Genomic DNA, 27515 nt, shown 5'->3' on the forward strand with positions numbered 1-27515 from the left:
AATGCAAAGATGATCTTCATTAGATTGTTTCTTTTGGGTTCCTGAACGTTGATTGCTTCCAACAAGTTTGGAAGTAGATCAATATAGTTGATACTGAAATTTTCACTATTGAGCGTCCAAAACCATCAAGCTTGGAGAAAGGATACATACAGAAAAGTAATCTTGAAGTCAGACTCTGACTCACTTTCAACAGTTCAACCTCTTAGCAGAAACGGTGATGGCAACTGGCATCTCCTTACCATCTAAAATTTTAAATAGAGATTGGAACGTCCTCAAGCAACACTGCTATAGAGAAGCTAATAGAAGAAAGGATTTCATGGCAAACTTGGCTCGGAGAACTAGAGATTTACAGAATACCCCATACATACAACTGGTGGTTTAGAAATCTTGTTATTAGCGGATATTATGCATGTGCCTACCCCTCTAGTTTCTTCCATCTAGATCAAGCGCTTGTAGTGAACACTACACGCCAATGTTCACTGGTGAGTTCACTGTGATAGACAAACCCAACCCAGTGTGCGTGATTTTGTTTCCAGCCAATCCGGTCTCGAAGTTGATAGCATCATCATCAAACCAACCAATTAATATATAAAGAAAGACCACAAAAAATCAAAGGTGATGGAAGAACATTCCATACAATAAACAACTTTTCTACTTACTACTTACAAAATAAATTAACCTTTTTTTCCCGTCACGAAGTATACATCTGCCTGAATATAAATATATATATAAAAAAAGACAAAAATAGAGATCCTTCATTATACATTTCCAAAATATATCAGGAAAGAGGGAAGAAAAAACAAAAAGAAATAATATACCAAAATTTTCAGTTCTAATGATCTGTCCAGAAACCTAAGAATAATTAAATCATTTTTCCCTCTCAATGGGGAGCTTAGAACATTTTGATTACCACAAAACTTATTTACATCTTTCCATGCCAGTTACTTTCCATAAAGAAAGCTGAGATATAGGAGTCACCCACATCTGGACGATTTATACAATTGCCCTAAGCAAATCCAAAATAATGAGAACCTGCAAAAGAAAGTGGAGAACATTTCACGTTCATGATAAGAAATCCAGAGAAAGAAAATTAACCCATAATAGAAAAGATGCAAACTCACATTGTGACTAAGCATTAATAGCCTGCAGTGTATAATATGGCCTTCTCCATGCATGGCAATCTAGAGCACATGTAATTGCACTCTACAAAGAAAATACCAATGTATGGCAACTAATAAAAGATTCTGCTAAGGCTATCAAAGGCATGATTTTGTACTACTAGCCTTAAGCATATTTTCCAAAAGAGCAGGTGACTTTAAACTGCAAAATCTATAACTCTGTTCTCTATTCTTTTAGGTAACAATAAGTGGTATACACAGCATGAAAAATGAATGAATCATTTCACATTTACTGCTGCAGACATTTTCCTCAGCTTCTGTGAAATTTGTGAAAATGATGGTCGTTCCCCTGGATCAGAAGCCCAACAACTTGCCATCAACGATTTCCATTCAGGATCACACCATGTTGGAATTTGTGGACGTAATGAGTTGTTCACAATGCCACCTTAGACAGAACAGAAGCAATAAAGGTTTACTATGATGTTGAGCATAGATCATTAATTATGAGAATGTAGAATGCACTATATCCTAATAGACTTCTTTTATGCATTGATGATCCATATAAGCATGCTGCGGAAATTCATCCACATTAATGATGTCATAATGCCATAGCGCATTATTTACCCAAGAAATCTCTTACATATTTACTGCTAATTCAAATGATATGTTTCTATCGCATCATAAATGAACATTTGCCAGCTCTGAGTTAAGATATTAAGAAAAATAATTAAAATAACTAGCAATCTTCCTAAAATTTTCAAATAAAAATACCTGTAAAAGACTTCATAATCTAATATGCAAGTTTCTAAATAAAACACATCATATTCTTTAGCAAAGGATATAGCTTTATATAAGGAGCATGTGATGATAGTTGGTGATTTTTCTCTGTACACGGAACAAGTGTATGGTTCCTACCACTCAAAGAATGGAATATCTCCTTGGCCATAAAATAACCCCAGCAGATGCTCCCAACATATACATAGGATAGAAAACTTGAAAATAAAAAGTTCGGTTTAGCCATTTAGAAAGGAGACCAGTACGAACAGAGGAGAAATAGAAATGAGAGAAAGAGAGTGAAAAAGAAAGAGGAAAAAGAATTAATCTCTCCCCAGGCAACCAGAATATACTTATCCTCCAAGATATATACAAAGACATTGCTGCTCCTAATTAAGTGCGGGGACAGAAACTGAAACATGGACAGATTAGTTAAATAAGAATTAACATAAACTAAGACGAATAGACTAAACTACCCTTGAACCATCTACTCTTAACAATAAACCAACAAAGGTACACCATTTGGGAACTAATTGAACACAATTGTGCTTGAAAGTCATAAAACTTTTATAGCTGAGAATGAGCAAAGACACAAGCAAGGATATATTTCTTTGTTAACTTGGAAACTTGAAACTTCAATAAATAGTGCTTACCAATTATAGAGGCACAGTGCATGTCAGCATAAGGCTCCTCCCCAGTAAGCAATTCCCACATGACAATCCCAAATGAGTACACATCAATCTACAAAAATAACAAAACCACGATAATAAGACCATATATTTAACCCGGAAAGCAGAAAATCTAAGTATAATACAAGATGAGACAGCAAAATAAAACTTAGAGGCAGATACAACAGACAAGACATTCACATAACATATAAGCTGATATTTCACCATCAGGCTAAGCGTGACTTACTTTCTCTGTTACCATATTACTTTTACCACTGAGGAGCTCAGGTGCCATCCATGGTAAAGTTCCACGAACACCTCCTGACACTAAGGTGTGTTGTCTTACCTTCGATAAGCCCAAATCACCAATCTGAATATAGACACAAATATTATGTTAGCTAAAAACAAGAAGTCTCTCACCATCATACCTGATAACCATAAAGCAGAATGCACTTAAATTCTAAGGAAACTGAAAAGCTCCCCTCCCCCACACGTGATGTAGAAGTGGGCACCAAAGATACAAGTTCTCAAAAGAAAAAGTGGTATTCCTCAAGTAGAAAATGCAGGCTAACAAGTGCACAATCAGATCAAAGAGAATTTACTGCCATAAATTTGGCATCAAACTTCTTCAATTGGAAGATAAAGGGGGGTCCAAAATGTCAATACACCTCAATACAGCAGAAGGGGTGTATTGGTATTTTTAACCTACTGCTTTAGTTTTTTTCCTCAAAATTAAAGAGGGGGTCTGGACATAATGTTTATTAACATTTAAAAACAAAGTTTCTTTTTTAAAAACAAAAAAGGCTTAAAAGAAACATATTGGTTCCCTGCCAATACGCATTGTATCGGCTGATAAGGACCGATTCATTGCAAGATTTTGATCCTTGCTAATGATATTCTGGGATAGTTTGTGAAAGACTGTATATGTAAATCCAACAAATTGTTCCATGGCATCAATCATCATTAAAACATGCTCATCAAGTAAGGAGAGTTTTGCAGTTTCTTGTTGTATAGATTTTATTAGGAATTTTGTCCCCTTGTAAGTTTTTTTTTTTTTTTGATCAATAACAAGAAACTTTATTAAAGATATGAAACTATGTGAAGCTTAGGTACAAAGGGGTGGTAAAAAGACTTAACTCCCCACCAAAGAATACAGGGAAAATTCAAAAAGTCGAAACCCTATCCACCCCTTGCTTTGCTAACCCATCATCAAAAGAATTATCAGTCCTCTTCACCCAGTTGTAATGAACCACAATATCCCTACTCAGCCAGTTTATTCTTCTCATTGTTATAGCTCCATAATCCGCTGCCTCCCCCCTCCCCTTGTAAGTTTTTTAGATCTCCTTAAATAACATATACTTCATTTTTGTCGCAAGAAAACAAAAAAAAAATGCAAGTACCAATTCTCAAAATGATTAGACCAATGAAAGCAAGGTATCTAGAATTTGGGGCGGTAAATAGTCAGATTTTGGTCAAGTAGTAAACATCAGACTTTTGAATGGAAGTCTTGAAAACAAATTAAGGGGTTAGCCATGTAATAGTTATATTTAATTCTCATGAAATTGGTAAATGATTGGAGGTATTAATCTACTAGACAATTCTTAAGCATTTAGCTTTCGATTTTCATCCTATTTCTATAGGATTGTTGAGTTGGGCCTAGTTGTTTTTTATTCTTATTTTAAGCTATTTAGTTAGGAAGTTGTTGGGCTTTAGGCCCATTAGTTTATGTTTTTAAGTTGTGACTGTTCAGCTACGTTAGTAGCCGCCCCACTAAGGGCATCCTTGTAATATCTCATCCTTTAAGTTAAGTATAAATATAATGAGGGGTTGGTGGCTAGGTTTAATTTAAGAATCCTGGTTGACTTCCTACTCTTTTCTCCCTTTCTTTTCTTCTCTACTAGTGAAATCTTTATCTTCCTCCCCTTTTCCTTTCACAAGAAATTCAACTAAATCTACAATCAGTGATTTCTATTAGGATGATTTAATATTTTCAACTGGCAATGAGGTTTCAGTGGACCAACTCCTAAATAAGTATTAACTGTTCAGGGAGAGATTTGAGTGCTAATAATGTTGTGTGGTGAACAGTAATTTTGCAACAACAAAAACTCTTTTCCTCCCCCAGTATAACCATGCTTCATGACAATATTTTATCTTACATTGGGCTAGTTAGCATGAGTACTGTGAAGGTATCTTTGAGATAAAGTTCAATATGACTCAATATCCAGGAAAAGAGTGATAGGTTTGGAAAAAATAAATAAATTAAAGTATAATGAAAATTTGTGAATGGAAATAAATCATACTGGGTTGGACCTAAATCATTTTAATTTTGGTTTTTTGGTAATAAATAAAAAGAAAATTTTTATTAAAGAAAAAAAGAGATACAAACAAGGTGACAAGATATCACCCGAAAAAGTTCAAAGCCAAATCCAAAGACCCATGCCACCAATACCCTCCAACCCCTTTTAGTACATACTTTTCTTCCCCAGCCCTTCAAAAAAAACAAATCTCACTACCAAAAGCCAAGGAACTTTGAAGTCCAGCCATCCCCCCTAAGATTCCCAACCCAGCACCAATCCTAACAACTTTCATCATTCAGGTCTCCCTTTAAGCTTTTTCTTCGATCAATAGAGATCTCTCTTCCAATTCCCGGAACATTTTTTCTCACATATTCTTCCTCTCCTATAAAATATAACCCCAATATCTTGCTTACTTGGAATTTAGTTTCCACTATTTTTTCCAAGATCAACCACCACCTCTTATTTGTCCAGTCTCCCCACCCTTATTAATTATTACATCTTCTCTTTGAGCATCTGAGGCAAATCTCGTTTTTTTCTTCTCCACCCTTTTCTTCAAAAAATCCAAACGAGAACTAATTTTGTCACTGTTTTGAGTTCTAGTTTTATCCTTCAACCCCTTCCTTTTGCAATTTGTAAAACCTCATGTATTACAGGGACCCACCCCAAAGAACCCTTCAATATGATTCAAGGGAATTTTTTTTTTTTTTGATAAATAACAGAAACTTTTATTAATAAAGAGATTCAAGGGAATTTCTCATATCATGGATCCAAATTGTTTTTCAATTGATGCTATCAGATACAGGATCATTTTCATGATTAAATAAGTAACTCTCTACGCGCTGTTAAAGAGATTTGGAGTGGACAAGTGCCACACAAAGTAAGGACCTATTGTTGGTAAGTATATCACCAAAAAATTAAGACTTGTGAAATCTTCTAAGAAAGACTTAACTGATTCCTATTTACATGCATTTCTCTCTCTTAATGCAAGCAGAAAAACTACTTACCACTTGGTATTTCCCTACCCCTTTTGTAACCAGAATTTAGGAAAAGTTCTTTTTTTTTGTGCAAGTGGACCCTTCGAATTGGTGGGCATATTAATTCTTCCCATCCAAGCCTACTGAGGAAAGGAATGAAAATCATGTCATGTGAGAAGGAAACTATATTATGGACTACATGGGAAAAGAGAAATGGAAAACTTTTCAATGCTAAGGCTTAGTTAAGAATTCCAATCATTGAGTGTATGGAAGCGAAAGTGGCTCATTAGGTAAAAATGGTGAGGCATCTTTTTATGGTAAAAATAAAAATCCATTACAAGGATAAAAAGGTAGAAGAAAAAGTTATAAGAAATCACATAAGGGAAGTAAAAACACAGTAAAGATACAAAACCCCTTATTCATTAGCACCCACAACACTCAACCCTGATATAATATATGTCTCATTCAGCAATTTCTCCCTCACCCTCCAACCTCCAAACTTGAAGATCAATATTGGTGAGGTTCTAAAGAAAAGAAAGCCTTGTTGGCACTTGGCACCTTTCATCTCATATGTGCTTTATATTCCTCTAATCTTTTAATGATCAGTTACCAAATCAAAAAATAAATAGATACTACAATTTCTATATAAATCTTAGCAAAGCGTAAGAAAATTACTATTGCAAATATGAATTGCAATTGTTTTCAATAAATGATTTACATGCTTGTCTTCTGTATTCCATGACTACTTTTGTCTTTCCATAATATGATACTATCATTGATATTATTTATCAGAAAAAAAATATGATATTATCGTAGTAGTCTCATCATGCATCATATGTGCACCCATTAGAAGTATTTTGTGCTTAACAACGCACCCATCCATACTTAATTTATTAAACGTTGCTTACAATTAGAAGTTGAACAACCTCATCCAATTAAAAAAGAACTCCAATGCAACATCCAAACTAAACACTATCTGTGTATATACAATGCAGACAAAAGTACATACTCCCTAGCCTTGACCTATTTCCCCAACTCTTCTTACTCAATGATATACCAGAGCAGACTTCATTTCTATTTCTTAACAACTTCCAAAAACTGAAAGTCAAATATTCCAGAAATCCAGAAAATACAATAAAAAATTATCTAGAATTAAACAACCATCAAAAACAAACTTCTGGCCAAATGGAATTACAAGATGAAATCCATCTACTTGGTTCAAACTCAACAAGAAACAGTAATACAAGCACAACCTACTTCTGCATACCTTGCATACAGGCCGCTGAGGATCTCTCATATTGACCAACAGATTCTCACACTTCAAATCAAAATGAACAATGTTCTTCCCATGCAAGTATTCCATCCCAAAGGCAGCATCCATTGCAATGATAAGTCTTTTACGACGATCAATTGTTCTGTATAATGAAGGTTTTAATTTGATATGTAGCATTAGAATTTCATGCTTAAGACATTGCCAAAATAATAGAGATGGCATCAAAAAAGAGGAGATAAGGGGGACGACAAGATACATTCATATTTATCAGAGAGAGGGGGGGTTACTAAATTTTCTAGGGTAAAACTAGACTCATGGTGGTCAATAAACCTACCTATCTTTCTTCTGCAAAAATTGTTTCAACGATCCATTGACCATAAATTCTGTTACAGTTGCTAATGATCCATCAGGACCATCACGAACTATACCATAAAATGAGACGACATTTGGATGATGCAATGAACTCAATATCAAAGCCTCCTTCCAGAAATCTGCGATCTACAAGTTGAACAAAAAGACAGTTTCAGCTAACAAAAGCTACAAAAGAATTAAAGAATAAACAGTTTTTTTTAAATGCTTAAATCTTAAAAGAATAGCTTATATTTACTTGGAGTAATGAAAACAAAAATCAACTCAACAAAGTTAAATCCAACTCTTTGTACACTAAAAATCTCATGTAGAGAATTTAATCATGTTGAAAATATAACAAAAACAGCATTTTATCTTGCATTTTCACAACAAAGAAAATTTAAACAATGCAAATACATGAGAAATTTTGTGGATTACTAGCATCTTGTTGTATGTTAGCCATACATTACAATGCAAACAACTTTTTCAAAAATGTAGTATAATACTTGTCTTATTGTTCCCAACTCCCAAGAAAAATATCTCATAGAAGCAGAAAGAAAGTAGCACAAGAAAGTAACACATTTTCTTTCATGGTCACAAGGTAACCATGTTGTATTGATAATGTGCTAGAAGGATTAAACGGTAACACCATTCTCTCGTCAGAAAATCCAGTTATGCTTAGCACACTCTATACAAAAAGCCTGGACTATACCAAATAGCAGTAAACCATATTCAATTAAGTTCAGCAATCTACGAATCCATCTAATGTGAATTGTGATAGAAAACATGATTTCCCCGATCTAGTTTAGTTGGCAAACCTCTGTAAAGTTCATCAAATGCAAACTATCTATTTAATCACATTAGCTGAATTCCCCTCCAGCACAAGGCATGTGATGTGTTGCATGCCCATTAGCAACCTAAATCCCTATAAGAGTATGTTCATTGCATTTCATTATGATCAAGAATAGGGCCATCACCCAATGATGATCCCACCCCAGGCTATCTAGGATCTTGGGAGGGCTGGATTCAGTATACAGCTAAGGTTTGAAACTCTTTATGATCAAGGATGCATTACTTCAGTATCATGGCTCTGGATCATTTATCCATGTTCAACTTGGAGCTTAAGACTGTCAGGCAGGTGACCACCATATACTACTTTCCATCCTATATTACTTATCTTAAATGGACATTTTAGTTACATAATCTGTTACATACACATCGATACTAATAACATGTTTCTTTTTCTAAAGCTTCTCTAGATTTATAATGCTTTCTTAATTTTTATAGCATTTCCATGGGCTTCCATGAACATTCATTGATTTTAAGTGCATGGATTTCACATTGAAATTGATAAATTTGAAATCATACTTCAAATGACCTCTTAAGTTAATTGAATCCAATTATTTTCAACAGTAAAAATCAGTTCAAATATTTTTGACTTAATGAAAACTCTAATTAAAATGAAGTCGGAAAATTTGGTTGCAGTCAAGCTAAAACACCCACAAAGGAATTGAAAAAAAAAAAATCAATTTATATCAAATCCTGATTTCAATGTAGACACAATGACAACAACAAACTCACCCATTGTAGTTGAAACACCAACATGATAGGCACATGCTACAAAGAAAGCATATACTACTATTTAATAACTTGGCCTTCTAATTAGCAAAACCATCATCCCAAGAAAGAGAAGGGGATAAAGTAGTTCATGAAAGAAAGTACAGGATGTCAAAGACAATGGTACAGAAAAAAAAAAAAAAGAAAAAGAATAAACAATAGTCAATTTACCCAGACTACCAACTAACATTAGTAAAGATGTCACCCATGCAACAAGGTGTTCTTAGGGAGGAGCCAAGACTAAACACCATGAGTTATATATAAAAAGACCTGGACAACAAGGCATCACCTAGGCAACAAATATTACAAAGCAGAGAACATATTGAAATTTTATTATCATGCATACATCTTATTGGCATGCTACTGATGCAGCCTATAAATTATCATATACTAAGAGTCTCATTTTTATAAAAGATCCAAGGGTTTCAAAAGATAATTATTTGCAGCAGATGTGGTAGTGATCCAGTGGGCTAGGAATCCTTGCCTATCAAAAGTACACACAGAACAAGCACTTGAAGAGGAGTGATAAGGTGAGGGATGCTTTCTCACAGTTTTTGCATTCAGGATTGGTAGTGGGGATCACATTTACAACTGGTACTGGAATGACACCTGATATACTGAAAGACTTCTGTGATTGGTGTTTCCAGATCTTTTCAACTTAGCTCTCAATGAGAAAGTTGCCATACAGGTATAAGGTCATGGGTGGTACAATCATTTCAGTGCCTCAATTGAGAAGTAGCATCAAATGACTGGGAGGCAGAAATGCTGGTATCTATTCTGGAAATACTAAGTTGGGTTCAGGTTCAGCCAGGTAGTTTAGTTCCGACATTAAGAAGACTTGGAAGGCAGACAAATCTGGAATCTTCACAGTTCAACCATTTTATGAGGCAAGGTCATGATTTTTCCCATGGAATGGTTACAGAAAAATAAGGTATCCTCCAAAGTTTTATCCTGGACAAAATCTAAACCATTCATCATCTGACAAATAAGGAACAATCATGAAATTTGGTCTCATTTTATGATAATCAATCATCAATGGGTGATGCAGTTATCATCTTCTCTAGTGAAGGAGGTTTACCATTAGGGGAAGAAGGGAAGTCCACCATGGAGACTTAAACTGTTAGATCTGAAAGCCTTCTTAGATGCTCGGCATCTGTTCTTAAGATTTTTTCTGCCTGTAAGGATGCTCACTTCTTGAGGGGAAGTCCTCCACCATGGAGACATAATTGTTAGATCTGAAAGCCTACTTAGATGCTGGGTATCTGTTGTTGAGATTTTTTATGCTTGTAAGGATGGCCACTTCTCGAGGTACTGGCTTAGAACCTAACAAGATAAGCTTTCAGGTTGAACATTTCCTTGAGATGATATTAGATCCTGTTTGCCCAAGTGGTTTAGTGTTAAATCCTTATCGCCCCCATTAAAATTAAATTTCAGCAAGGTATGGGTGGGCCTGTGCTTCCCCATGCTTCAAGCACAATGGGCCTTCACGTGAGGAGGCATGCTAGAGAGTAAATACCTATTCAGGTACCTTACCTAACAGCTTAAGCTTTTAGGTTGAACAGTTCCTTGAGATCACTTTATAAGGATCTGATTACCAGCTATGGCCTACCTTCTCTTATCTCTCATCTATATACATTTCTTTTGTACCAAGAGACTCTCTCCCTCTTTTGCTAGCTTAATACAATCTCTTACCATTTACCAGAAAAGAGAGAGAGAGAGAGAGAGAGAGAGAGAGAAGGATAAAAGAGGACATATAGGAGGTAAGAGCAGAGCTGACGGCAGCTTTGCAAGGAATCAGATTGGCAACCTCTTTTAAATACAACAGTATACAGGTAGAAGGTGATTTGAGGTGGTGGTGAAATGGCTAAGGGAACAAGGTCAAGAACACTGAAAATACATACAAATTTTAGGGAGATCAAAAGACTGACAAGGCAGTTGAATATCACTCATGGGTGCAAACTGCAAAGATACTGGCTAATACTCTAGCAAAGCAAGGAGTGAACAGGGAAAAGTTATTTTCGGGCTAGCCTAATATAGGATGGATGTAAAACTTGTTTTGGATCTTGGGAAATCCTGGAAAAAAGAGGACTTATGGGAAATCCTGGAAACTATGGAATTGAGGGTGCATTTAGAAACCATGGGGACATTATGGCACTATTTTCTAGACCAGTTGGTGTTGGTAACTCTTTCCAGGTGGAATTATTGGCAATTTTACAGGACAGGTAACTTTATAAAGCTCTACAGCTTGGAAAGCTAGTGGTGAACAGGTTCTATGGTCTGTCTATAACATGAAAGATGTATAGCAAGAGAGTCATAAGAAATCAGTTGTATACTTGTATTAAGGATGGAATCCCCATGGTGGGGACTTGGAAAGTATATATAAGAAGTTAGCAAAGGATTCACTATTTGTCGGAGTGCTCGGCACACATCTCTCTTGTACATATCATTCTTTCTCATATGATTTAACTTACACTGTTAGAGGTTGAAAGAAAGACAATAATGGACTTTTTTTTCAATTACTCTCTCAATCTTTCTATCAATTACTTCATTAGAAATAAATTAAATCCTTCCTTAGTAGTCAGTAGTTTTTTGACATGCAACTGCACTTCTAAGTTCTAAATACTTGTTAAAATTAAAAACTTTTTAATTGGAAACAATTAGTTTTATTAATTGTGATAAAAAATGGATATATACAAGAAAGTATCAAGCATCCCTAGCACAGACAAGCATTGCTACCTATTCCTTCCTTTTTCTTAATATAGATATTCAATTTACCAAATAATCCAAAACATGCAAGTCCTCTTGACCCTTTGCCTTGCCATTGCATCAGCCACTTAGCTTTCTGCTCTGTAAGTTCATGGGTAACTGAGTCCTATTTCTAGGGGTGACAATTTTTCAACCCAACCTGCTAAACCCGCCCAACCCAACTATTAATTTATGGGTTGGATTGTATCTATTTAATCCTGGGTCATCAGCGAGTTGGCTAACCCAATAAACTAAGTTTTAATGGTTTGGATCAGGTTATTCAACAGAAAACCCACTAGCACCAGCCTCTTGATGCTTTGGCTTTCCTCTGTCACGATTTTCATCTTCTTTTTGCCCTCCCACCTCTTTCTCTGTAGTATCTGGTCCATCTGGAACCCCTAATGAAACATTGTTGCTCCCATGTAGATCACCATGCTAATCACAGGTCATGCTCAGTCCTCTAACACTATTTATGACCAATACAAGAGAAAGAAGAGGATAGTGAAAATCATCTTTCCCATTTCCCATCTATATAATAACCAGTCTGCTCCCTTCTTTCTCTGCATCATCGGCCATAAAATACCAGCAACAAGCTTTTTCCTCTTTCGACATCTAGGACTGTAGATTCTCCAAGTTAAACAATGGAAGCATCAATCATCACAATCTGTGCTTGGATGCTACTTCCAGCCAACAACGACAACGATAAAGAGGAAATGCTTCAGAAGAAAGAGATTTGAGTTTGTAAATCAGACCATTCACTTCTAGCACTTGTTCTGCAATCATTGATTTGAGTGAGTGCCCCTAGTTTTAGGTATTTATAGAACCCCTGCAGAGCTGTGCCAGTGAAAAGCAGACTAGGGAAAAGGAGAGAGAGAGAGAGAGAGAGAAAGAGACGTGTTGGACTCTTAGTAATTTTTGTTATCTTTTGCATTTTTTGTATTTTTTCTATAATTTTTGCTTTGTTCTGTGTTTTGATAAATTTAAAAATTTAATGGGTTGGGCTGGTTGGTTTGGGTGTCAAGGCAAGTTTGGGTTCAACCAAACCCATTTACTCTCCTTTAAAGGGTCATTAATGGGTTTGCAGGTAAGACAGTTTGGGTTGAAGCTCAACCCAAACCCAACCTGCTCAAACCCACCCAATTGCCACCGTTACCTATTTCCTTTCCCAGTTGTTCAATTTCATTCATACAATTTCGGTGTTGCACTGATTGATCAAAAAAATTTTGGTGTGGCAGTGAGCCTCAGGAACCACTTCTGACTTCTCAACTACCCCATGACCACTTTCCAAACTCCAACACTAATCCTCTGATGTTGAATGATCCACCTAATCTTAAACCCCACATCTACCAAGTACTTAGCTCTCAACAAATCATCATTTCCGATCAGCCCTAAGTAGATGGTCATCATTGAACCATTGCTCTTTGAAAAACACCACCCACAGCTGAAGGCCCAGAGTTCCCAGTGCTACATCTATCAAAATTTAGTTTGATGTGGATATATAGAAGAGGAATCCAGCTCCTAAAGAGCGTAGTTCTTTTGGATATGATGATTTACTATGATCTGACATAAAATTCATTAGTGAATAAGGCATTTTTATTGTTTGATTTATACATTTGCTAGCTGGTATACAAAAAACACAGAATCTAGGTTCTCTTTGCCAAATTCATATCCTATGTGACACCTAGGCAACTAGGAGCTCCAATTGTTGCCTAGAATCCCACTTATTTGACAACAATGCCAAACATAAAAGATTTATAGAGATTAACTTGCTAGACCAAAGAGTGTTTGTCAAGAATATTCCAAAACCTCCTGACTTTCCAGAATCTCAGCCTGACCAAACAAAAGTAAGTTCTCAACAAAAACAAATGACTGATGGCTAAGTTGTAGCAAAAGATTCCAGGACCTGTAACAAAACATTGCAATCAGACTTTCATTGTTAGTTTGTCAAAGTCTCAAACTAGTAAATGTATGGAAAAATAAATCCAGCTCAGTCTGATTTATTTTTATATTTCTAAAATGGTTGCTTGCAAACTTGGTAATGTTGTTGAAAATCAATAGAAAAAATTACATCAGTAAATCACCTTGTTAAGTGGGAAGAACAAGCACCGTTATGTGAAAGTGTATAGTCTGTCAGGCTTCCTAGTGCATATTAGTTCAAGCATAGAGGCATTATACATTATTTTTCTCTTAATACAATCAAAAGAGAACAACACCTGACTAATAGTTTAAACAAAGATTATCTTTCTCATCTCATGAACGTTAAGATAATAAGATCTTAAGCTTATGCATTTCTATGGGTGAGGCATACATGCAGAATTACCCTACCAAATTATAACTTTTAGAAAGAATAAAATATACAATCGAGTCTATAAGTTTTAAGACATCATTCCACAAGTGGAAAACATTCTGATGCTTAAACTCAGGGTTTACAGACAACCAAGAGGCAAGGTTATTACTGCAAACTTAAGTCCTCAGGGATTCTCACTTTGTTACAGAAAATCCAATTCTCTCTCTCAGACCATAAGGACACTAAAACAGCCACAGGAATAGATTTCCAGATTAGTTTTCCTTTTCTCTTCAGGCCAGGCAGCTTCCAGCAGCACAATCAGTCCTTGACAGAACCAGGTATGGCCCAGTTTACCCCAGAGGCCTTAAGGAAGTGCTCTCAAATTCTAGCAGAAAATTAGCAATGAACGCCAAGATGGTCAACAGTCTCAGGCAGGAGACCACACAGGCCACAGTTCAGTTCTGAAGTCTGGATACCTCTCCTATCCAAGTTGACTCTTGAGAGGCACTTATTTAGAGCCAACACCCAGACAAGAAAATTTGACTTAGAAGGGCTAACTGGATTCCACACCTGCTTACTAGGGAAGCTAGTAATGTTGACTTTACTCAGTTTAGAAGCCATAGACTTGACTGAAAAGTAACCATCTCCACTCCATTAACACCTCCACTCGTCCTCCAAATTAACTGAGACAGTTTGTCTCTGTAACAGCTGCAGAAGATCCAACATCTGTTCCACTTCCCAATCAGACAGATTTCATCTGTACAGAGGATGCCAGGATATTGAATTCCCATTCATGCCATAGGACTCAGCAATTGAAGCATCGGGATTAAAACCATATTGAAAGAGAAGAGAAAAGCCTCAGCTAGAGAAATGTTCAAACACCAAGGATCCTTCCAGAATCTCAACCTATTCCCTCTCCCAATCTTGTGAACCAGACCTTCTGAGAATGCAGGAAAAGTCTTCAAAATTCCCTTCCACAAAGAGCATCCCCAATTTTGAAAAGGATTCAAGGATTTCCAGTTGCCCCAATCCAATACCATATTTTGAAGCTATTAAGCTCCTCCATCAAGCATTCCTTTCAGAACCAAATCTCCAAAGCCATTTACTCAGAAGGGTAGTATTAAAAACCTTTAATTTCCTTATTCCTAGGCCTCCTTCCTCTCCACTGGCAACCAAACCTGGTCCCATTTGTTTAACTAGATGGATTTTTCTTTCATCTTCCCAACCCCTCCACAGATAGTTTCTCTGAAGGGACTCTAACTTCTTTGCAACTGTGAGGGAATGGGAAAGAAAGAGAGAAAGAGAAAGAGAGGGAGAGAGAAAGAACATGTGGGCAAGTTTGAAAGGGTACTTTTTATGAGTGTTACTCTGCCCCCCAAGGAGAGATATTTTGCCTTCCAAGAAGCTAACTTTTTTTCCATCCTCTCACAACTGGATCCCAAATAGCACTGGAGTAACATTTTGCCCCAAGAGGAAGACCCAGGTATTTCCCTTGGAGACAGTTCACCTGACAGGCCAGCACCTCAACCAACTCCAGATTGTCAATATGACCCACAGGAAAGATTACATTTTTCCCCAAATTCACTTTGAGACCAGAAACTAATTCAAACCAGCAAAGGAAATGGAAAAGATACCAAGCATAACCTCCAATTGGTCCTATATTTAAACATTAAGGCAATTGTGTTTCAGCCTTTTGTTATTTCCATGTTTGGGTCCCCCCTTTTAAGAACACTCAGAATGGTGGGGTTTTTTCTCACATTTTTCAATGAAATCTGATAGCAGTTACTGATAAAGGGTGCGTGATGCAGGGCAAGACCAGACATGGGAAGGGAGGGGAAATTATGGGATGAGAAATAGAAATTTGGTTTTCCCATTTAGCATCTTGTGCAAGACGTTCTTTGAGCCCTAGCAAACTTGGTTGGCCCCTACAATTATAATTGTATGGATGTGAAAGGTTTTGGTGTGGTTAGAGTTGATTCCAATTAGGCTGGAAAGATGAGAGAAAGACCGAAAGTTTTGGAGGCGAGTTTAGTAGGGAGGTTCGTTGGGATTGATTTGGAAGTTGATAAGGTTGATGCTTGGGCATCTTTTAAATGGGGGAGGGAGAGGTTTTTGGGGGTCAGGAAATTCAATGGGGGCTTGTATATCTTCATGTTCCATAACAGATCTGGAGGAGAGTGGGGTCTTGAGTCAGAAAAGGAGAGGGTCAGGGAGTTTGACCTACATATAAGTAGATGATTCCCAGCAGCTGGGGCAATCGGCAGCAGAAGTAGGTTAAGAGCCTTATGGGTTGGAGTAGTGGGCATTCCTCTCCACGCATGGTGTTTACTTACCTCTAGAGAGATTGGTGGACTGTGGCGAATTTCTCAAGCATGATGATAAAAATAGGACCTGAGAGAAGCTGGATGTCACAAGAATTTTGGTGGAAATGGAGGATGTTAACAGGATTCCAAACCTGGTGGAGCTTCACTTTGCTAGAGAAGTTATGATTTGAGATTGTTTGTAGAAGGGCAGGATCAGACTTTTCCCAGTGTGGTGAAGGCGGAAGAAAATAATGAGGCAAAGATGAGGGGGGAGAAAGGAGTGGAGAAGACAAAACTAACCCAGTGAGAGTGATGAGAATTTGAATCATCTGCTGGAGGAGGAAGACGACAGGTTGACAAGGATGAGGAACAAAGATGTAATTCTCGGAGAGGGGGAACCTGAAGCATTGATAGAGGAGCACGTGGGGGGATCTCATTAATGATCTTGAAGTGGAAAATGGGGAGGAGAGCGTTGGACCTGAAGAAGTGGAGAAGACTGCGGCTCCCAGGAAGGGATTTAATTTGAGTAGGGTCCAGTTCAAGTCGAAAAAGATAAAGAAACTTGGGGAGATGTGTTAAGAAAAGTTGTTTAGGGGTTTTTAGGAAAGGGGGTGGAGGAAAGTTGTTCGGTCGTTTGAGGATGGTTCGACTTCCAAAGAAGAAAAGGGGAGAGACTCAAGATCAAAGAAAAATAGAAAATAGAAAGAAGAGTTTGATTTGGGTTATTACCAGATTCAATGGTACCAGGGAGGCGAAGGATGGTACGAAGCAGTTGATGGATGCAGGAGGTAAGCATAGCAAGGCTTTCTTGAACAGTCAAGCTGTTGGATTTCTTGCTAGCGATGGCAAAGGATGTGTGCCAGATGTGATTAGCAAGAGCAGTTCAGATGCATCAAAGGAGGTTGTGCTCGGGAGATCAATTGGGGACAAGAGAACGAAGGGCCAGATGTGATTTTCAAAGAGGTTGATTCTTCAGAGGCATCAGCTGCTGCCAGGGTGGGTGGAAGTGATTTCAAAAGAGGTAAGGGTTAACCCAATTTTTATCTCAGGGGAGGAATCCCAATGTGAGGTTGAAAGGGGAGGAATGAGGAAGGAAGGAGAGGTGGTAATCGAAAAGGTAATTTTGCTATTCAAACAAAGTGTTCTAAGGTTGAGAGAGGTGATAATGCAGAGAGGCTTCAAATTGTTGCATTCAAAAATCTGTGGTTGCTGAAGTAACAATAGGACGAATAGGAATTGATTTGGGTTGGAGGATGGATTCTGATAAAGATGAAAGTGCAGATTCTTTGGTGGCTGTGAAAAAGGTCAAAGGCTCAAGCAATTATAAGATCGTGCATGTTACTAAGGTATTCTCGTGACGCAAAGAGGGTCTTGTTGAGGCAGGTCCTAGCAGCATATTTAAAAGATTCTACAAGAGGAAGGGGGTAAAATCCAGAGTGGGAAAACAAAAACCTTTAGATACTTAGAATCAAGATTCTGTGGATAATGTCAGAATGGAATCCCAATCGACGTGTACTTCTGAGGGGGAGGTGGGGAAGGGTGGAGACCTAGTGAAGAAAGGAAAGGAAGGTAAAAATGACGATCAAGGGTGACAGAAAGATAAGGTGGGGCTTTCAGAGAGGGAAAAGCCGGAGCAAGGAAGTGTGGGTTTAAAGAAAATAGTTGAAAGAAACATGGAGGTTGGAAAATCATTCGGTTTGTTTTTCTTAGGGGGTGAGGCTTTTTTTTTTTTTTTGTCAAGTAAAGAGTCATATTCCATTAATTCAAAGATCGGTTACATGAGAATCCCCTTAGAGGCGTGAGGTGCTGCCTCTCCATACAGAAAACACAAAAACTACATCAAAAGAGAAGACAGGAAGAGAATCGTAAGAGTTATTGTGTAGAGGGGGGAAGATTAAGGTTAGCAACGTGTTTATGTTGGTGGTGGGTGTTGTTTCGCCTCCCGTAGATTGGATCTCGAATAAGGATCTGCATTTTCATTCTCTGTTGTAAGGAGTGTTTCTCGTTTTTCGAGTGGTGCTGTCTTAGCACCTGCTTTGTGATTGTATCCAGTTTTCTATTTTTGTTTTAATAAAATGTTTTCTTTTTACTATCAAAAAGAAATAAAGCTACAGGTTTTAGTAGACTGAGAAGAGGAAAAGGAAAAGACCTGAAAAGAGGAAAATAACATAAGGCTGACAAGGAAAAGACTATAAGTTTTAATAGGTTTTGCAGTCTATAAAATTTAATAGACACGAAAATACAATCTAGTCTATATGTTTTAATAGGTTTTGCAGATATAGAACAAGGTAAAGACTTGAAAAATGGGAATACTTCAGAATGGACTACCTATTGAATTAAATGCTAGGTTTGTCTGGACTCCATAAACTGTAATTCTGTAAACTCTATGGCTGATGGTTAGAGGTGTAAATGAATTGGATTCTGATCCACTTCAGATTCGAATTCAATCCAATTGCACTGGATTCAGATATACCTTAACGGATTATTCAATCAAATCAGATCAGAAAATACGATCCATTGCTCATCAGATCTAATTTGAATATACCCCTGATTCAATCCAAAAAAATCCAATTAAATTCAATTATATAATGCATGATATAATATACATTATATATTTGCATATATAGCCATCTTTATAAGACACATGCAGACTTTACCTGATTTTGTCCTGTGATAAGACAAAAGAAACCCTAGCCTAATAATTCCCTATTCTGTAAGGGGCTAAGTCTCTCTACCCCTAGCTAATGTGACAAACTGTACAGAGACCTTCCATCTTCATTCTTCATTTTTTCCCTTTCTTATTCCCAATGAAGAGAAACCTGAAGCATTTTATCTTCACTCATGTTCACTTTTGAGGTTCCACTATTGAGATGAATCCATTTTTGGTTGAAGAGGGAAGAGTATATGGCAATAAGAGCAGAGATCCATTTCCTACTTCAACCTCACCTTAAGTATGTCTACAAGTTGTTTTCTCTTTTATAGTGGTCTCTACTCTCTAGCAAGTTGGGTATCAATTTTTTTAGGGATTTTTCATATATTTCTCTTTGCATATGCTGTAACAAGTTGGTATTCAGGATTCCTTTTCTTTGCTTGATTTTTGCAATTGTCATGTTTGTATCTCTCAGATGATCAGATGATTCATTCCATCTGAGAGAAGTGTATGGCCATGGAAGGATCTCTTCTCAATAAGGAAAAAAACTTAGAGTTTGGCTGCAAACATGAACAGCAACAGTCACGTGGAGCCGAATATTACAAGAGCAAGGTATGCATCAAATCTCTTCCTTTTCTTTTTCAAATACAGTTCCGGGATAGCATTAACCCCAACCTTAACCTCTTCTCCTTTTATTTCTTTGATTTTCTCTTGTTTTCTTTTTCAATTTCAATCAAATTAAACAAATGGATTTCAATTTGTTTTTTCTTTGGAGAAAAAGTAATGTAACTTTATTAAAGTCTAGAAATAGCAGAAGTACAAAAAACCCCCCAATGGGAACCCCTTGGGCAGGAATCAGCCCCCCACCCAGCAAGATTACAATTGAAATAAGCTCCTTGACCTCAACAGAGCCCCTAGGCCAGAGCTCTGAATCCCTTTTGCAACCAAAACCCAAGAACCAGCTTGCTAAAAGAAAAGGAAATTAAAACATCCAAATCTTGGAAACATTCTGAAGCAGCTGTCCGTTCCTTTCAGACCAAATGGTCTTTATCACTGCATCCGGAATAAACATCCACACACTACTTGCAAGATTTGAAAGACCTTGAAGTTCCTAACACCACAGCAGCTCCAGCACTGATTCAGGCATGGTCCAAGCTAACCCCAGGGCTGAGAAATAGTACCTCCAAATGGAGGAAGAGACGGAACAATGGAAGAACAGGTGGTCATTGTCCTCCCAAGCTTGACCACAAAGCACATACGAATCAAATTGAATTTGTTATCAAATATCCAATAATTTCTCAAATCAAATACGACACATTGTATTGCATATACTATCAGACTCAAATCGAATTCAAGTAGAGGATATATACCATCGAATTGAATTTGAATATACCCCCGATCCGAATTCAATTCAATCTGTTTGCATACCTACTGATGGGCTAGCTAAGTTAGGAGCAAACTGATCAAAAATGTATTTGGGATTGGTTACTGTAATGTTGTTGGGGTGTTTAAAGACATGACCTTACTCAATCTTGGTGAATAGGACAGTGATTGATTCTTTCCAATAACCAAGGGACTTAGACAAGGAGATCCTTTGTCTCTTTATATGTTCACCCTTATCACTGATTTGTTTAGTAGATAAATTTTAAGGGTAGACAGGATGCAGCTCCTTTAAGGGTTGGAGAATTGGGAGAGATAATGTTGTTATTACCCACCTCCAATTTGCAGATGATATTGTTATCTTTTGTAATGAGCAAGAGAGTCTTTGAGTAGAAAAAAATAGGCCATTGGTACAACTCTTTGATCAATTGGCTGATCTGAAGATAAAATTTTCATAAGAGTTGTCTAGAAAGGCAAACATGGATGAAAGTGGGATTGGCTGGCCAGCAGAGTTGACGGGTTATGCAATCTCACTGCAGCCTATGCAATACCTAGCCCTTCCCCTAGGGGCTATACTAGGGTTCTTAGCTTTTGGGATTTAGTTTTAGAGAGATTCTCAAAGCGGTTGGCTTCTTGGAAGAAAGGTTGGGGGAATCAAATCTATTTTGGCTAATTTATTACTTGTCAGTCTTTAGAATTCTTCAGAAAGTGGGCAATAGGATTGAGAAGCTAATGAAGGACTTTCTCTGGAAAGGTGGGGAGGGAAGAAAGGACCATCTAATAAATTGGAGTAAGATTTGTTGGAATAGGTGGCAGGGAGGGTTGGGAATTAGGAACATAAAGACGAACTTGGATTTGCTGGGTAAATAGCTCTAGAGGTTGTGATAGGATAGGGATAAACAGTGGCATAAAGTGGTGACAAAGTATACATGGACTGTTGAACAATGGGTAGGACACTAGCATATTTAGAAGAGCATCAAGAGCTTCTCCTTGGAAGGTAAATCATGATACCATCCCTTTATTTCTTCCCCGTATTAGATATGATGCATTTTCGGACTCCCACGTTAAGTTCTGGGAACATGAATGGGTGGGACAATCTTCACATAAAGATCAATTCCCCTCCTTGATTGCACTTTCTAATTTCAAGGGAGAACCAATTTCCCCTCCTTGATGGCTTCAGTTGGGACTTGGGGTTCAAGAGGGGTCTAAGGGACTTTAAATTTCTAAATATTCTTAGACTTTTACAAAATTTTTGTGAGTATTTTTCTAGACCCTTCTCAACCAGATTGTAGAATTTGGAGCCTCTTCTATCAGGCTCTTTCTCTTGCACTTCTTTCTTTGAGGTTTTAACTCAGCCCATCTGGCCTTTAAAGCCTTTTCCAGTCAAAGGGGCCTGGTGTAGATCAATCCCTCTTAAAGTTGCAGCTTTTAGTTGGGAAACTTGGGAGGTGTTCCATGAGAAAATAAACACTCATGATCTTCATCAAAAGAGGAGAGCAACCATCTGTTTATCCCCTCATTGGATGCAAGTAGAACTCCTCTACTAGTGTCTCCAGTCTCTTTTCTCCCACAATTTTTAGCTAGCCTAAAAGAGGAAGACTCTTGTGGAGAAGCACTAGGGCAGCAGTGATATGGACAATTAGGGAAGAAAGAAATGCTAGAAGATTCAAAGAAAAAGAGAGGAGTCAGAAGGCAAGCACATCTTCCAGGAACTAGAGGGAAGATCTTCACACCCCTCTCGATAGATGATATACTGGGAACTAGAGGGAAGTGGCAAGCACATCTTCCAGGAAGGAGGTAGCCTTCAAGAGGCGGGAGGCAGAGACTACCATACAGAGGATTCCTTATGCTCAACTTGGATAGTAGTAGTAGGGGCAATCCAACGCTCTCAGGAGTGGAAGGAATATTCAGAAATGAGGAGGGCAATATTGTCGCTATGTTCTCAGGCACAAATAGAAGAGGAGATTATTTAAGTGCTGAAATTATGGCTGTAATGGAAGGAGTGCAGGAAGCAAAGGAATTGAATGGCAGGCACTCATTATTGAAGGGGATCCCAAAGTTGTGGTAGAGTAGCAAAAGGAAGATGCTGCATTGTGGAGCTTATAGTAATCAACTGAAGAAATTCAGGGTTCTTTGGACTCAAGGAAGCCAACAGCATGGCCGACGCTCTAGCAAATCAGGGGGCTGAGAGGGAACAAATTTTTTGGGCACAGTTGTAAAAGATTAAAAAATAAATAAATAAATAAGACTAAAAGGGTCGAGACAAGACCCCTTATCTCCAGGAAGTACTTGTACATGCTGGATTCTCCTAATATCAGTAAAATTTTATTGTTAATCATCAGAAAGAAATGTTGTTGGCTAGCCATGGCTAGCTTCCTCCTTGCTTTCTGTACATTTGTTTCAACATTATATTTTAATGAAGTTATCTTTTATTGATAAAAAATAAAAATAAAAAACATCTCTGCAATGGATCATGATAACCAGTCTGTCTTGAAAAGAGGAAGTACTTCAGAATTACAGAATTACAGAATTACAAAATGATACCAACAAGGCAAAAGAGGGATGACAAAATTGTATAGTACAAAGACAGGCCATTTCAAAAGACTAAATTGATAGCCAGTACAATGATAAGCTGGTTTTCTAATGAGAAAAGCTTGGAGTTTTTTGAGAAATATGAGAAGTGTAGGTTATCTGGCTTCTTTGTACCTTCTGGGCTTTAGGACTGTGAAGTTATCATTGCCTTGGGTTTAGAAAGGTGTCTGTCTTCAAGTGCTTCTCTGTACTCTCCTGTTGCTTCACTAGAAAACTTTGTTGCCATTAATCCAATGGTCATATTTCTACAGAAACTGAATCCAGCTCTTTTGACAATTAATAATCAATATTTATTTATCAAGGGAGAGGGAAAATAATTGAAAAGAAAGGATAAGGCAATTTTTCATTTCAATTTGGGTAAACCATTGACGATGTCAGAAGAAAATATTTAGTCATGAGCAGTAAATTTTTTTCTTTCCATCCTCTTGGACAAATACACACACACAGACTTTTTTAAAAATCCCTTGGCTCCAAAAGCAGAGAAAGGAATATACTTCACCCATCCAGTGGATTATTAGCAACACAGGTACCAAAATTAGACTTTCAAATGTACCTTACCACCACAGATATAAGGATATCCTATAAATTGCATCTTGGAAAAGAGTGTTCTAAAAGTTGCTATAGTTAGACAAATAAGCTCTGATTATGCGTAAAATATCTGTAACTAAAAGCAATAATAGCAATGATAAGGAAACTACCAGACGTTCTCTTTCAGATGGTTTCCCAGCAAAGCAGCTTGCTTTTATTCTCTTAATTGCTACATCAGAACCCTTCCATTTTCCATGATAAACAGCTCCATAAGTACCAGAACCCAATTCTCGAATTTCCTCCAAATCATCATTCTTTATAGTCTATAAAAATAAAGACATACTGTAAAAGAATTGAAAACAAGTAGAAATATGTCAAAGTAATATTAGTCATGAAGATGAGACAATAAAGAGATACCTGTAACCCTTTAGCCAAAGCTTCTTCCTCAGCCTTTGTTGGCTCAATCTTTGAAATATTTTGATGATCACTATCAGAATCAACCTCCACATCTATATGGGTATTCTATGGGACAAAAAAGAAGGCAAAACAAGTCAATATAGAATATTAAAGAAAATGCATTTCATGGAAAGGAAGGAAAAAAGGAGTAGCTGCTCAAAATTTTTACTGTGGCTTCCAATTCGGGGAAAGCTGCTTCATTGGTTGTTGAATGAGGCAAAACATCTTCGCCAGCATTTCCTTGTGCTCTAGCTTTTACCTCCTCAGCACCTTCCAATGCTGCCTTCTTTACTGAAGCAATCAACTCAGGTAAGAAACTCAAACGCCTAGTTGAGAGCTCCCCATCTTCACATGCATCATGAACATCAGTTCCACCAAGTTTTATTGTATTACCACCCTTTTCAGCAGACTTTAAGCAATTTGAATCAACACCTGACTCGTCATTTTTCTGGCCAGAATCTCCATTTTTCTCTGGATAAGAGACAGTATGCATACTGGATACTTGTGAATGTTCTGCATGATTTGGTTTGCTAACCTCTCTAAGCATGTTTTTATCCTCCATCGTTGCACCAACAGCATCAGTATCATTTCTGGGTCCCACAATGTTACTTGTAGTAGTAGAAGCAGCTACTTTATCATCAACAGCAGAATAAGATGAAGGAACTCGGGGCACAGATTCGGTTGGATTGGCAAAGTCTAGCATGTCAGTTGGGGATCGAGAAGGATCTGGGCCAAATGAAGTCTGGTTTTCCTGACCAATGATATTTGAATTGACCCTCCGAGCATAACCATGGAAATATTCTGGAGCAGCAGATCCATCAAACCCAAGTACTTTCTGTGATGGCCCTGCCCAAGGATTTGGATTATCCATGCCAACACGATACCTTGGACTACCCTCTTGTGGGCTCCTCAGGAACCCTGAATTAACTGTACCATTAACTTGAGGCAGTAAATTTGATGTTTCATATGATGAAGTGCCATGCAAAGGGTTCTGAACCTTTCTCCATAAACCATGTCCAGGGCCTCCAGGCCCATGTGCTACCTGATAATGACCTTCTGTTCCATAAGCAGGAGCAAAATTCCCATAACAGACACCTCGGTCTTCCTGTGCAGGAACATGAATGTGAAGTCCAGTTCCCATAGCTCGATCATGAAACCCATCATTTCCGAATTCAGGTCCAGGTCGAATATACCGTGGGTCTTCGTGATTGATGCAATTGGAAGGCACATGATGGCCATCACAGCAGGTACCATGTCCAAGAGGAAAACTCATGCCAGTACCATCCACCACATAGTGTTCACTTATTGTTCCAGCCCCAGATAAGTGCGTCCTCGGTTCATCACCACGATGGTTCAATTGGTGATGTAGGACCCATCCTCTTTCATGACTGTGGACTTCATTGTAGAAAGATCTGGCCTCATTTTGCTCTTTAGGGAAAATGCCATGATCCAATTTGGCATCAGTATTCAGTATGTAATTCTCCCTACTAGGGCCGCATTCAGTGCATGGATTGGAGAATTGGTGGAATCCATTCCCTGGGTTTGGTTGCTCCAAATGTGATTGTCCTCCATGTTTCCAGCGGGGATCAGTATAACGAGCAGAATCTGGTGAAGTTTGGCTCCTTTGGAAAGCCATCCGGCAGTGCTCACATATATTATTCCCTTCATAAAAATTGTGTGTGTGGCTAAGATTACCTGGAAAACCAGCTTTCTCACCAGTCATTGCTCCTGGCGGAAGCCATACTACATTATCAACAAATGTTGCTTGGTGGTCATACGGTGGCTGATGATTCATTTCAGACATCCTATCCAAGCTCTTGTCAGGCAATTCTCCAAACGTCATGCGATACCGACTGGATGATGGTGAAGTTGGAAACTCTGACATAGGTCGCGGATCATGGGGTCCATGATGACTGGGTGAATAGTATGCAGGATTCCAACCCTCCATTTCACTATACCTCTGAGAATGGGGTTGTTGGTGCGGCCCTGATCCTAGATGAGGAATTTTAAGATGTAAATTATACTGTGGCAAAGGAATATCACAGTTTCGCTGGTTATGAATGCCAGGTTCGAGGCTGATTGAATTGAAGAATTGTTCAGCCATCACAGGACCCATCATAGGGGAGTCTGACTGTTGCTGCTGTTGCTTCCTGAAATCAGAAGCATCATTCAGACTGTTCAATGCGTCCACATATCTCCTCTCTGTTTCCCTCTCATCTGTATCAAAGTGTGAAGAAGCATCTTGATCAGGATGTGAGAAAAGGAATATCCTAAGCCTCGTAAACCCATCTCCAGAACCAAGCTTGTCGTATTCCTCCATCATATTGGTAACGTCGTCATCATTAACAACAGAAACCAAAGCGTCAAGATCTTCATCAGGCTGCTGGTACTTCAACAAAGCTGCCCCTTCAAAAAGTTCTCTCATCTTCACCATTAACTCCTCATAGGTAATGTCCCGAGGCAAGCTCACAATCCGGGTTTCTCCTCCAACGTAACGGAGCTTCCCATCTTGAGGTCGAGGAAGGATACTACCCGCAAAGCTGCATAAAAACTTAACGCGAGGTGTTTCCTCATTGGAACTGGGAATCTGTGGTGGGGCTGCGGCAGGTGATTCCATCCTGTACACAGCCTGGTATTGCTGCTGGTGATGCTGCTGATCAAAGAAGTTATCAGACTGCGAAGATGATCGTCTCAAGTAATCAGTTCCTTGATTACACATGAGGATCATTCAATAGCAACGTCCCAAAATCTTCAAGAATTGAAACCGAAATCCAAAAACCAGTTCCTGATACTCTCTGAACCAAATCACAGAACACTCCATTGGATATTCCATTCACGTAAACCAAAATAAAACCAACACCCCTTCTGCGCAACATCAGTAACCATATCCCCTACTCCACGTAACCATCGATACCCCTCATAACATCCATTCCAGAACAACAGAGCCGATTGAGAAAAACTGAAAATCAAAAAATAAACCAAATAAATAAACCAAAAAACAACCTGGGTAACAATAAAAACCTCCCAACTTCATCGGAGAGCTCCCACAAACCCTAATTTCTGATCAAGATCCAAACTTAAACCCAACCTAATCAACCCTTAACATAAAACAGAGCTTTCACTACATCAGAGAATTGAAGGGTACCTGAAATAATGATTTTCAAATGCCACTCAAAGATCGTCTGCTCGTAATCCAATACGAAACCTCACTGGCTCTAATCAGCTCCGCGCTTCTCTCTCCCTCCCTCAATCTTGGATCCTTTTTCGATTTTTTTTTTATCGCGATCGAGAACAGAGTAAACAAGTGAAGAGGGATAGAGAATCGCCGATGACAGTGAGAGAGATTTTTAATTTAATCTAATAAAATATAGAAAAAGAGGATGTGAACGTGAACAAACATAGAAATGAATCTCTCTAGAAACTCTTCTCTCTCTCTCTCTCTCTCTCTCTCTGGCTGAGCCTGTGAGTTGATGGAGGAGAGATGGCGAATGACCGCCATCGTTCC

The 27515-nt window shown here is 38.1% G+C and overlaps 1 protein-coding gene across 1 annotated transcript; it reads right to left on the bottom strand.

Moving 5' to 3' along the window:
* Window positions 1-634: 634 nt before the first annotated feature.
* Window positions 635-27515, bottom strand: LOC148869953 (kinase superfamily with octicosapeptide/Phox/Bem1p domain-containing protein). Its single transcript, XM_088971213.1, has 10 exons — window positions 27156-27515; window positions 24180-26969; window positions 23972-24076; window positions 23725-23877; window positions 7439-7602; window positions 7099-7246; window positions 2808-2930; window positions 2546-2633; window positions 1122-1563; window positions 635-1032 (listed from the first exon to the last, which is right to left on the bottom strand). Exons 2-9 carry the CDS (start codon window positions 26736-26738, stop codon window positions 1397-1399), a joined length of 3507 nt encoding a protein of 1168 aa, XP_088827339.1. The 5' UTR covers window positions 26739-26969; window positions 27156-27515; the 3' UTR covers window positions 635-1032; window positions 1122-1396.

Source organism: Nelumbo lutea, chromosome 2, assembly GCF_056320005.1.
Source record: "Nelumbo lutea isolate HS-2025 chromosome 2, American lotus-T2T, whole genome shotgun sequence".
Lineage (NCBI taxonomy): Eukaryota > Viridiplantae > Streptophyta > Magnoliopsida > Proteales > Nelumbonaceae > Nelumbo > Nelumbo lutea.

What these genes read in the sequence shown, in the direction of transcription:
- LOC148869953 (XM_088971213.1), bottom strand. Translation starts at nt 26,738, where the DNA reads ATGATCCTCATGTGTAATCAAGGAACTGATTACTTGAGACGATCATCT. An exon ending in TCCCCGAATTGGAAGCCACA is followed by an intron (nt 24,077 to 24,179) that starts GTAAAAATTTTG and finishes TTTGTCCCATAG; the next exon opens with AATACCCATATAGATGTGGA. An exon ending in GTAATATGGTAACAGAGAAA is followed by an intron (nt 2,634 to 2,807) that starts GTAAGTCACGCT and finishes TTATTTTTGTAG; the next exon opens with ATTGATGTGTACTCATTTGG.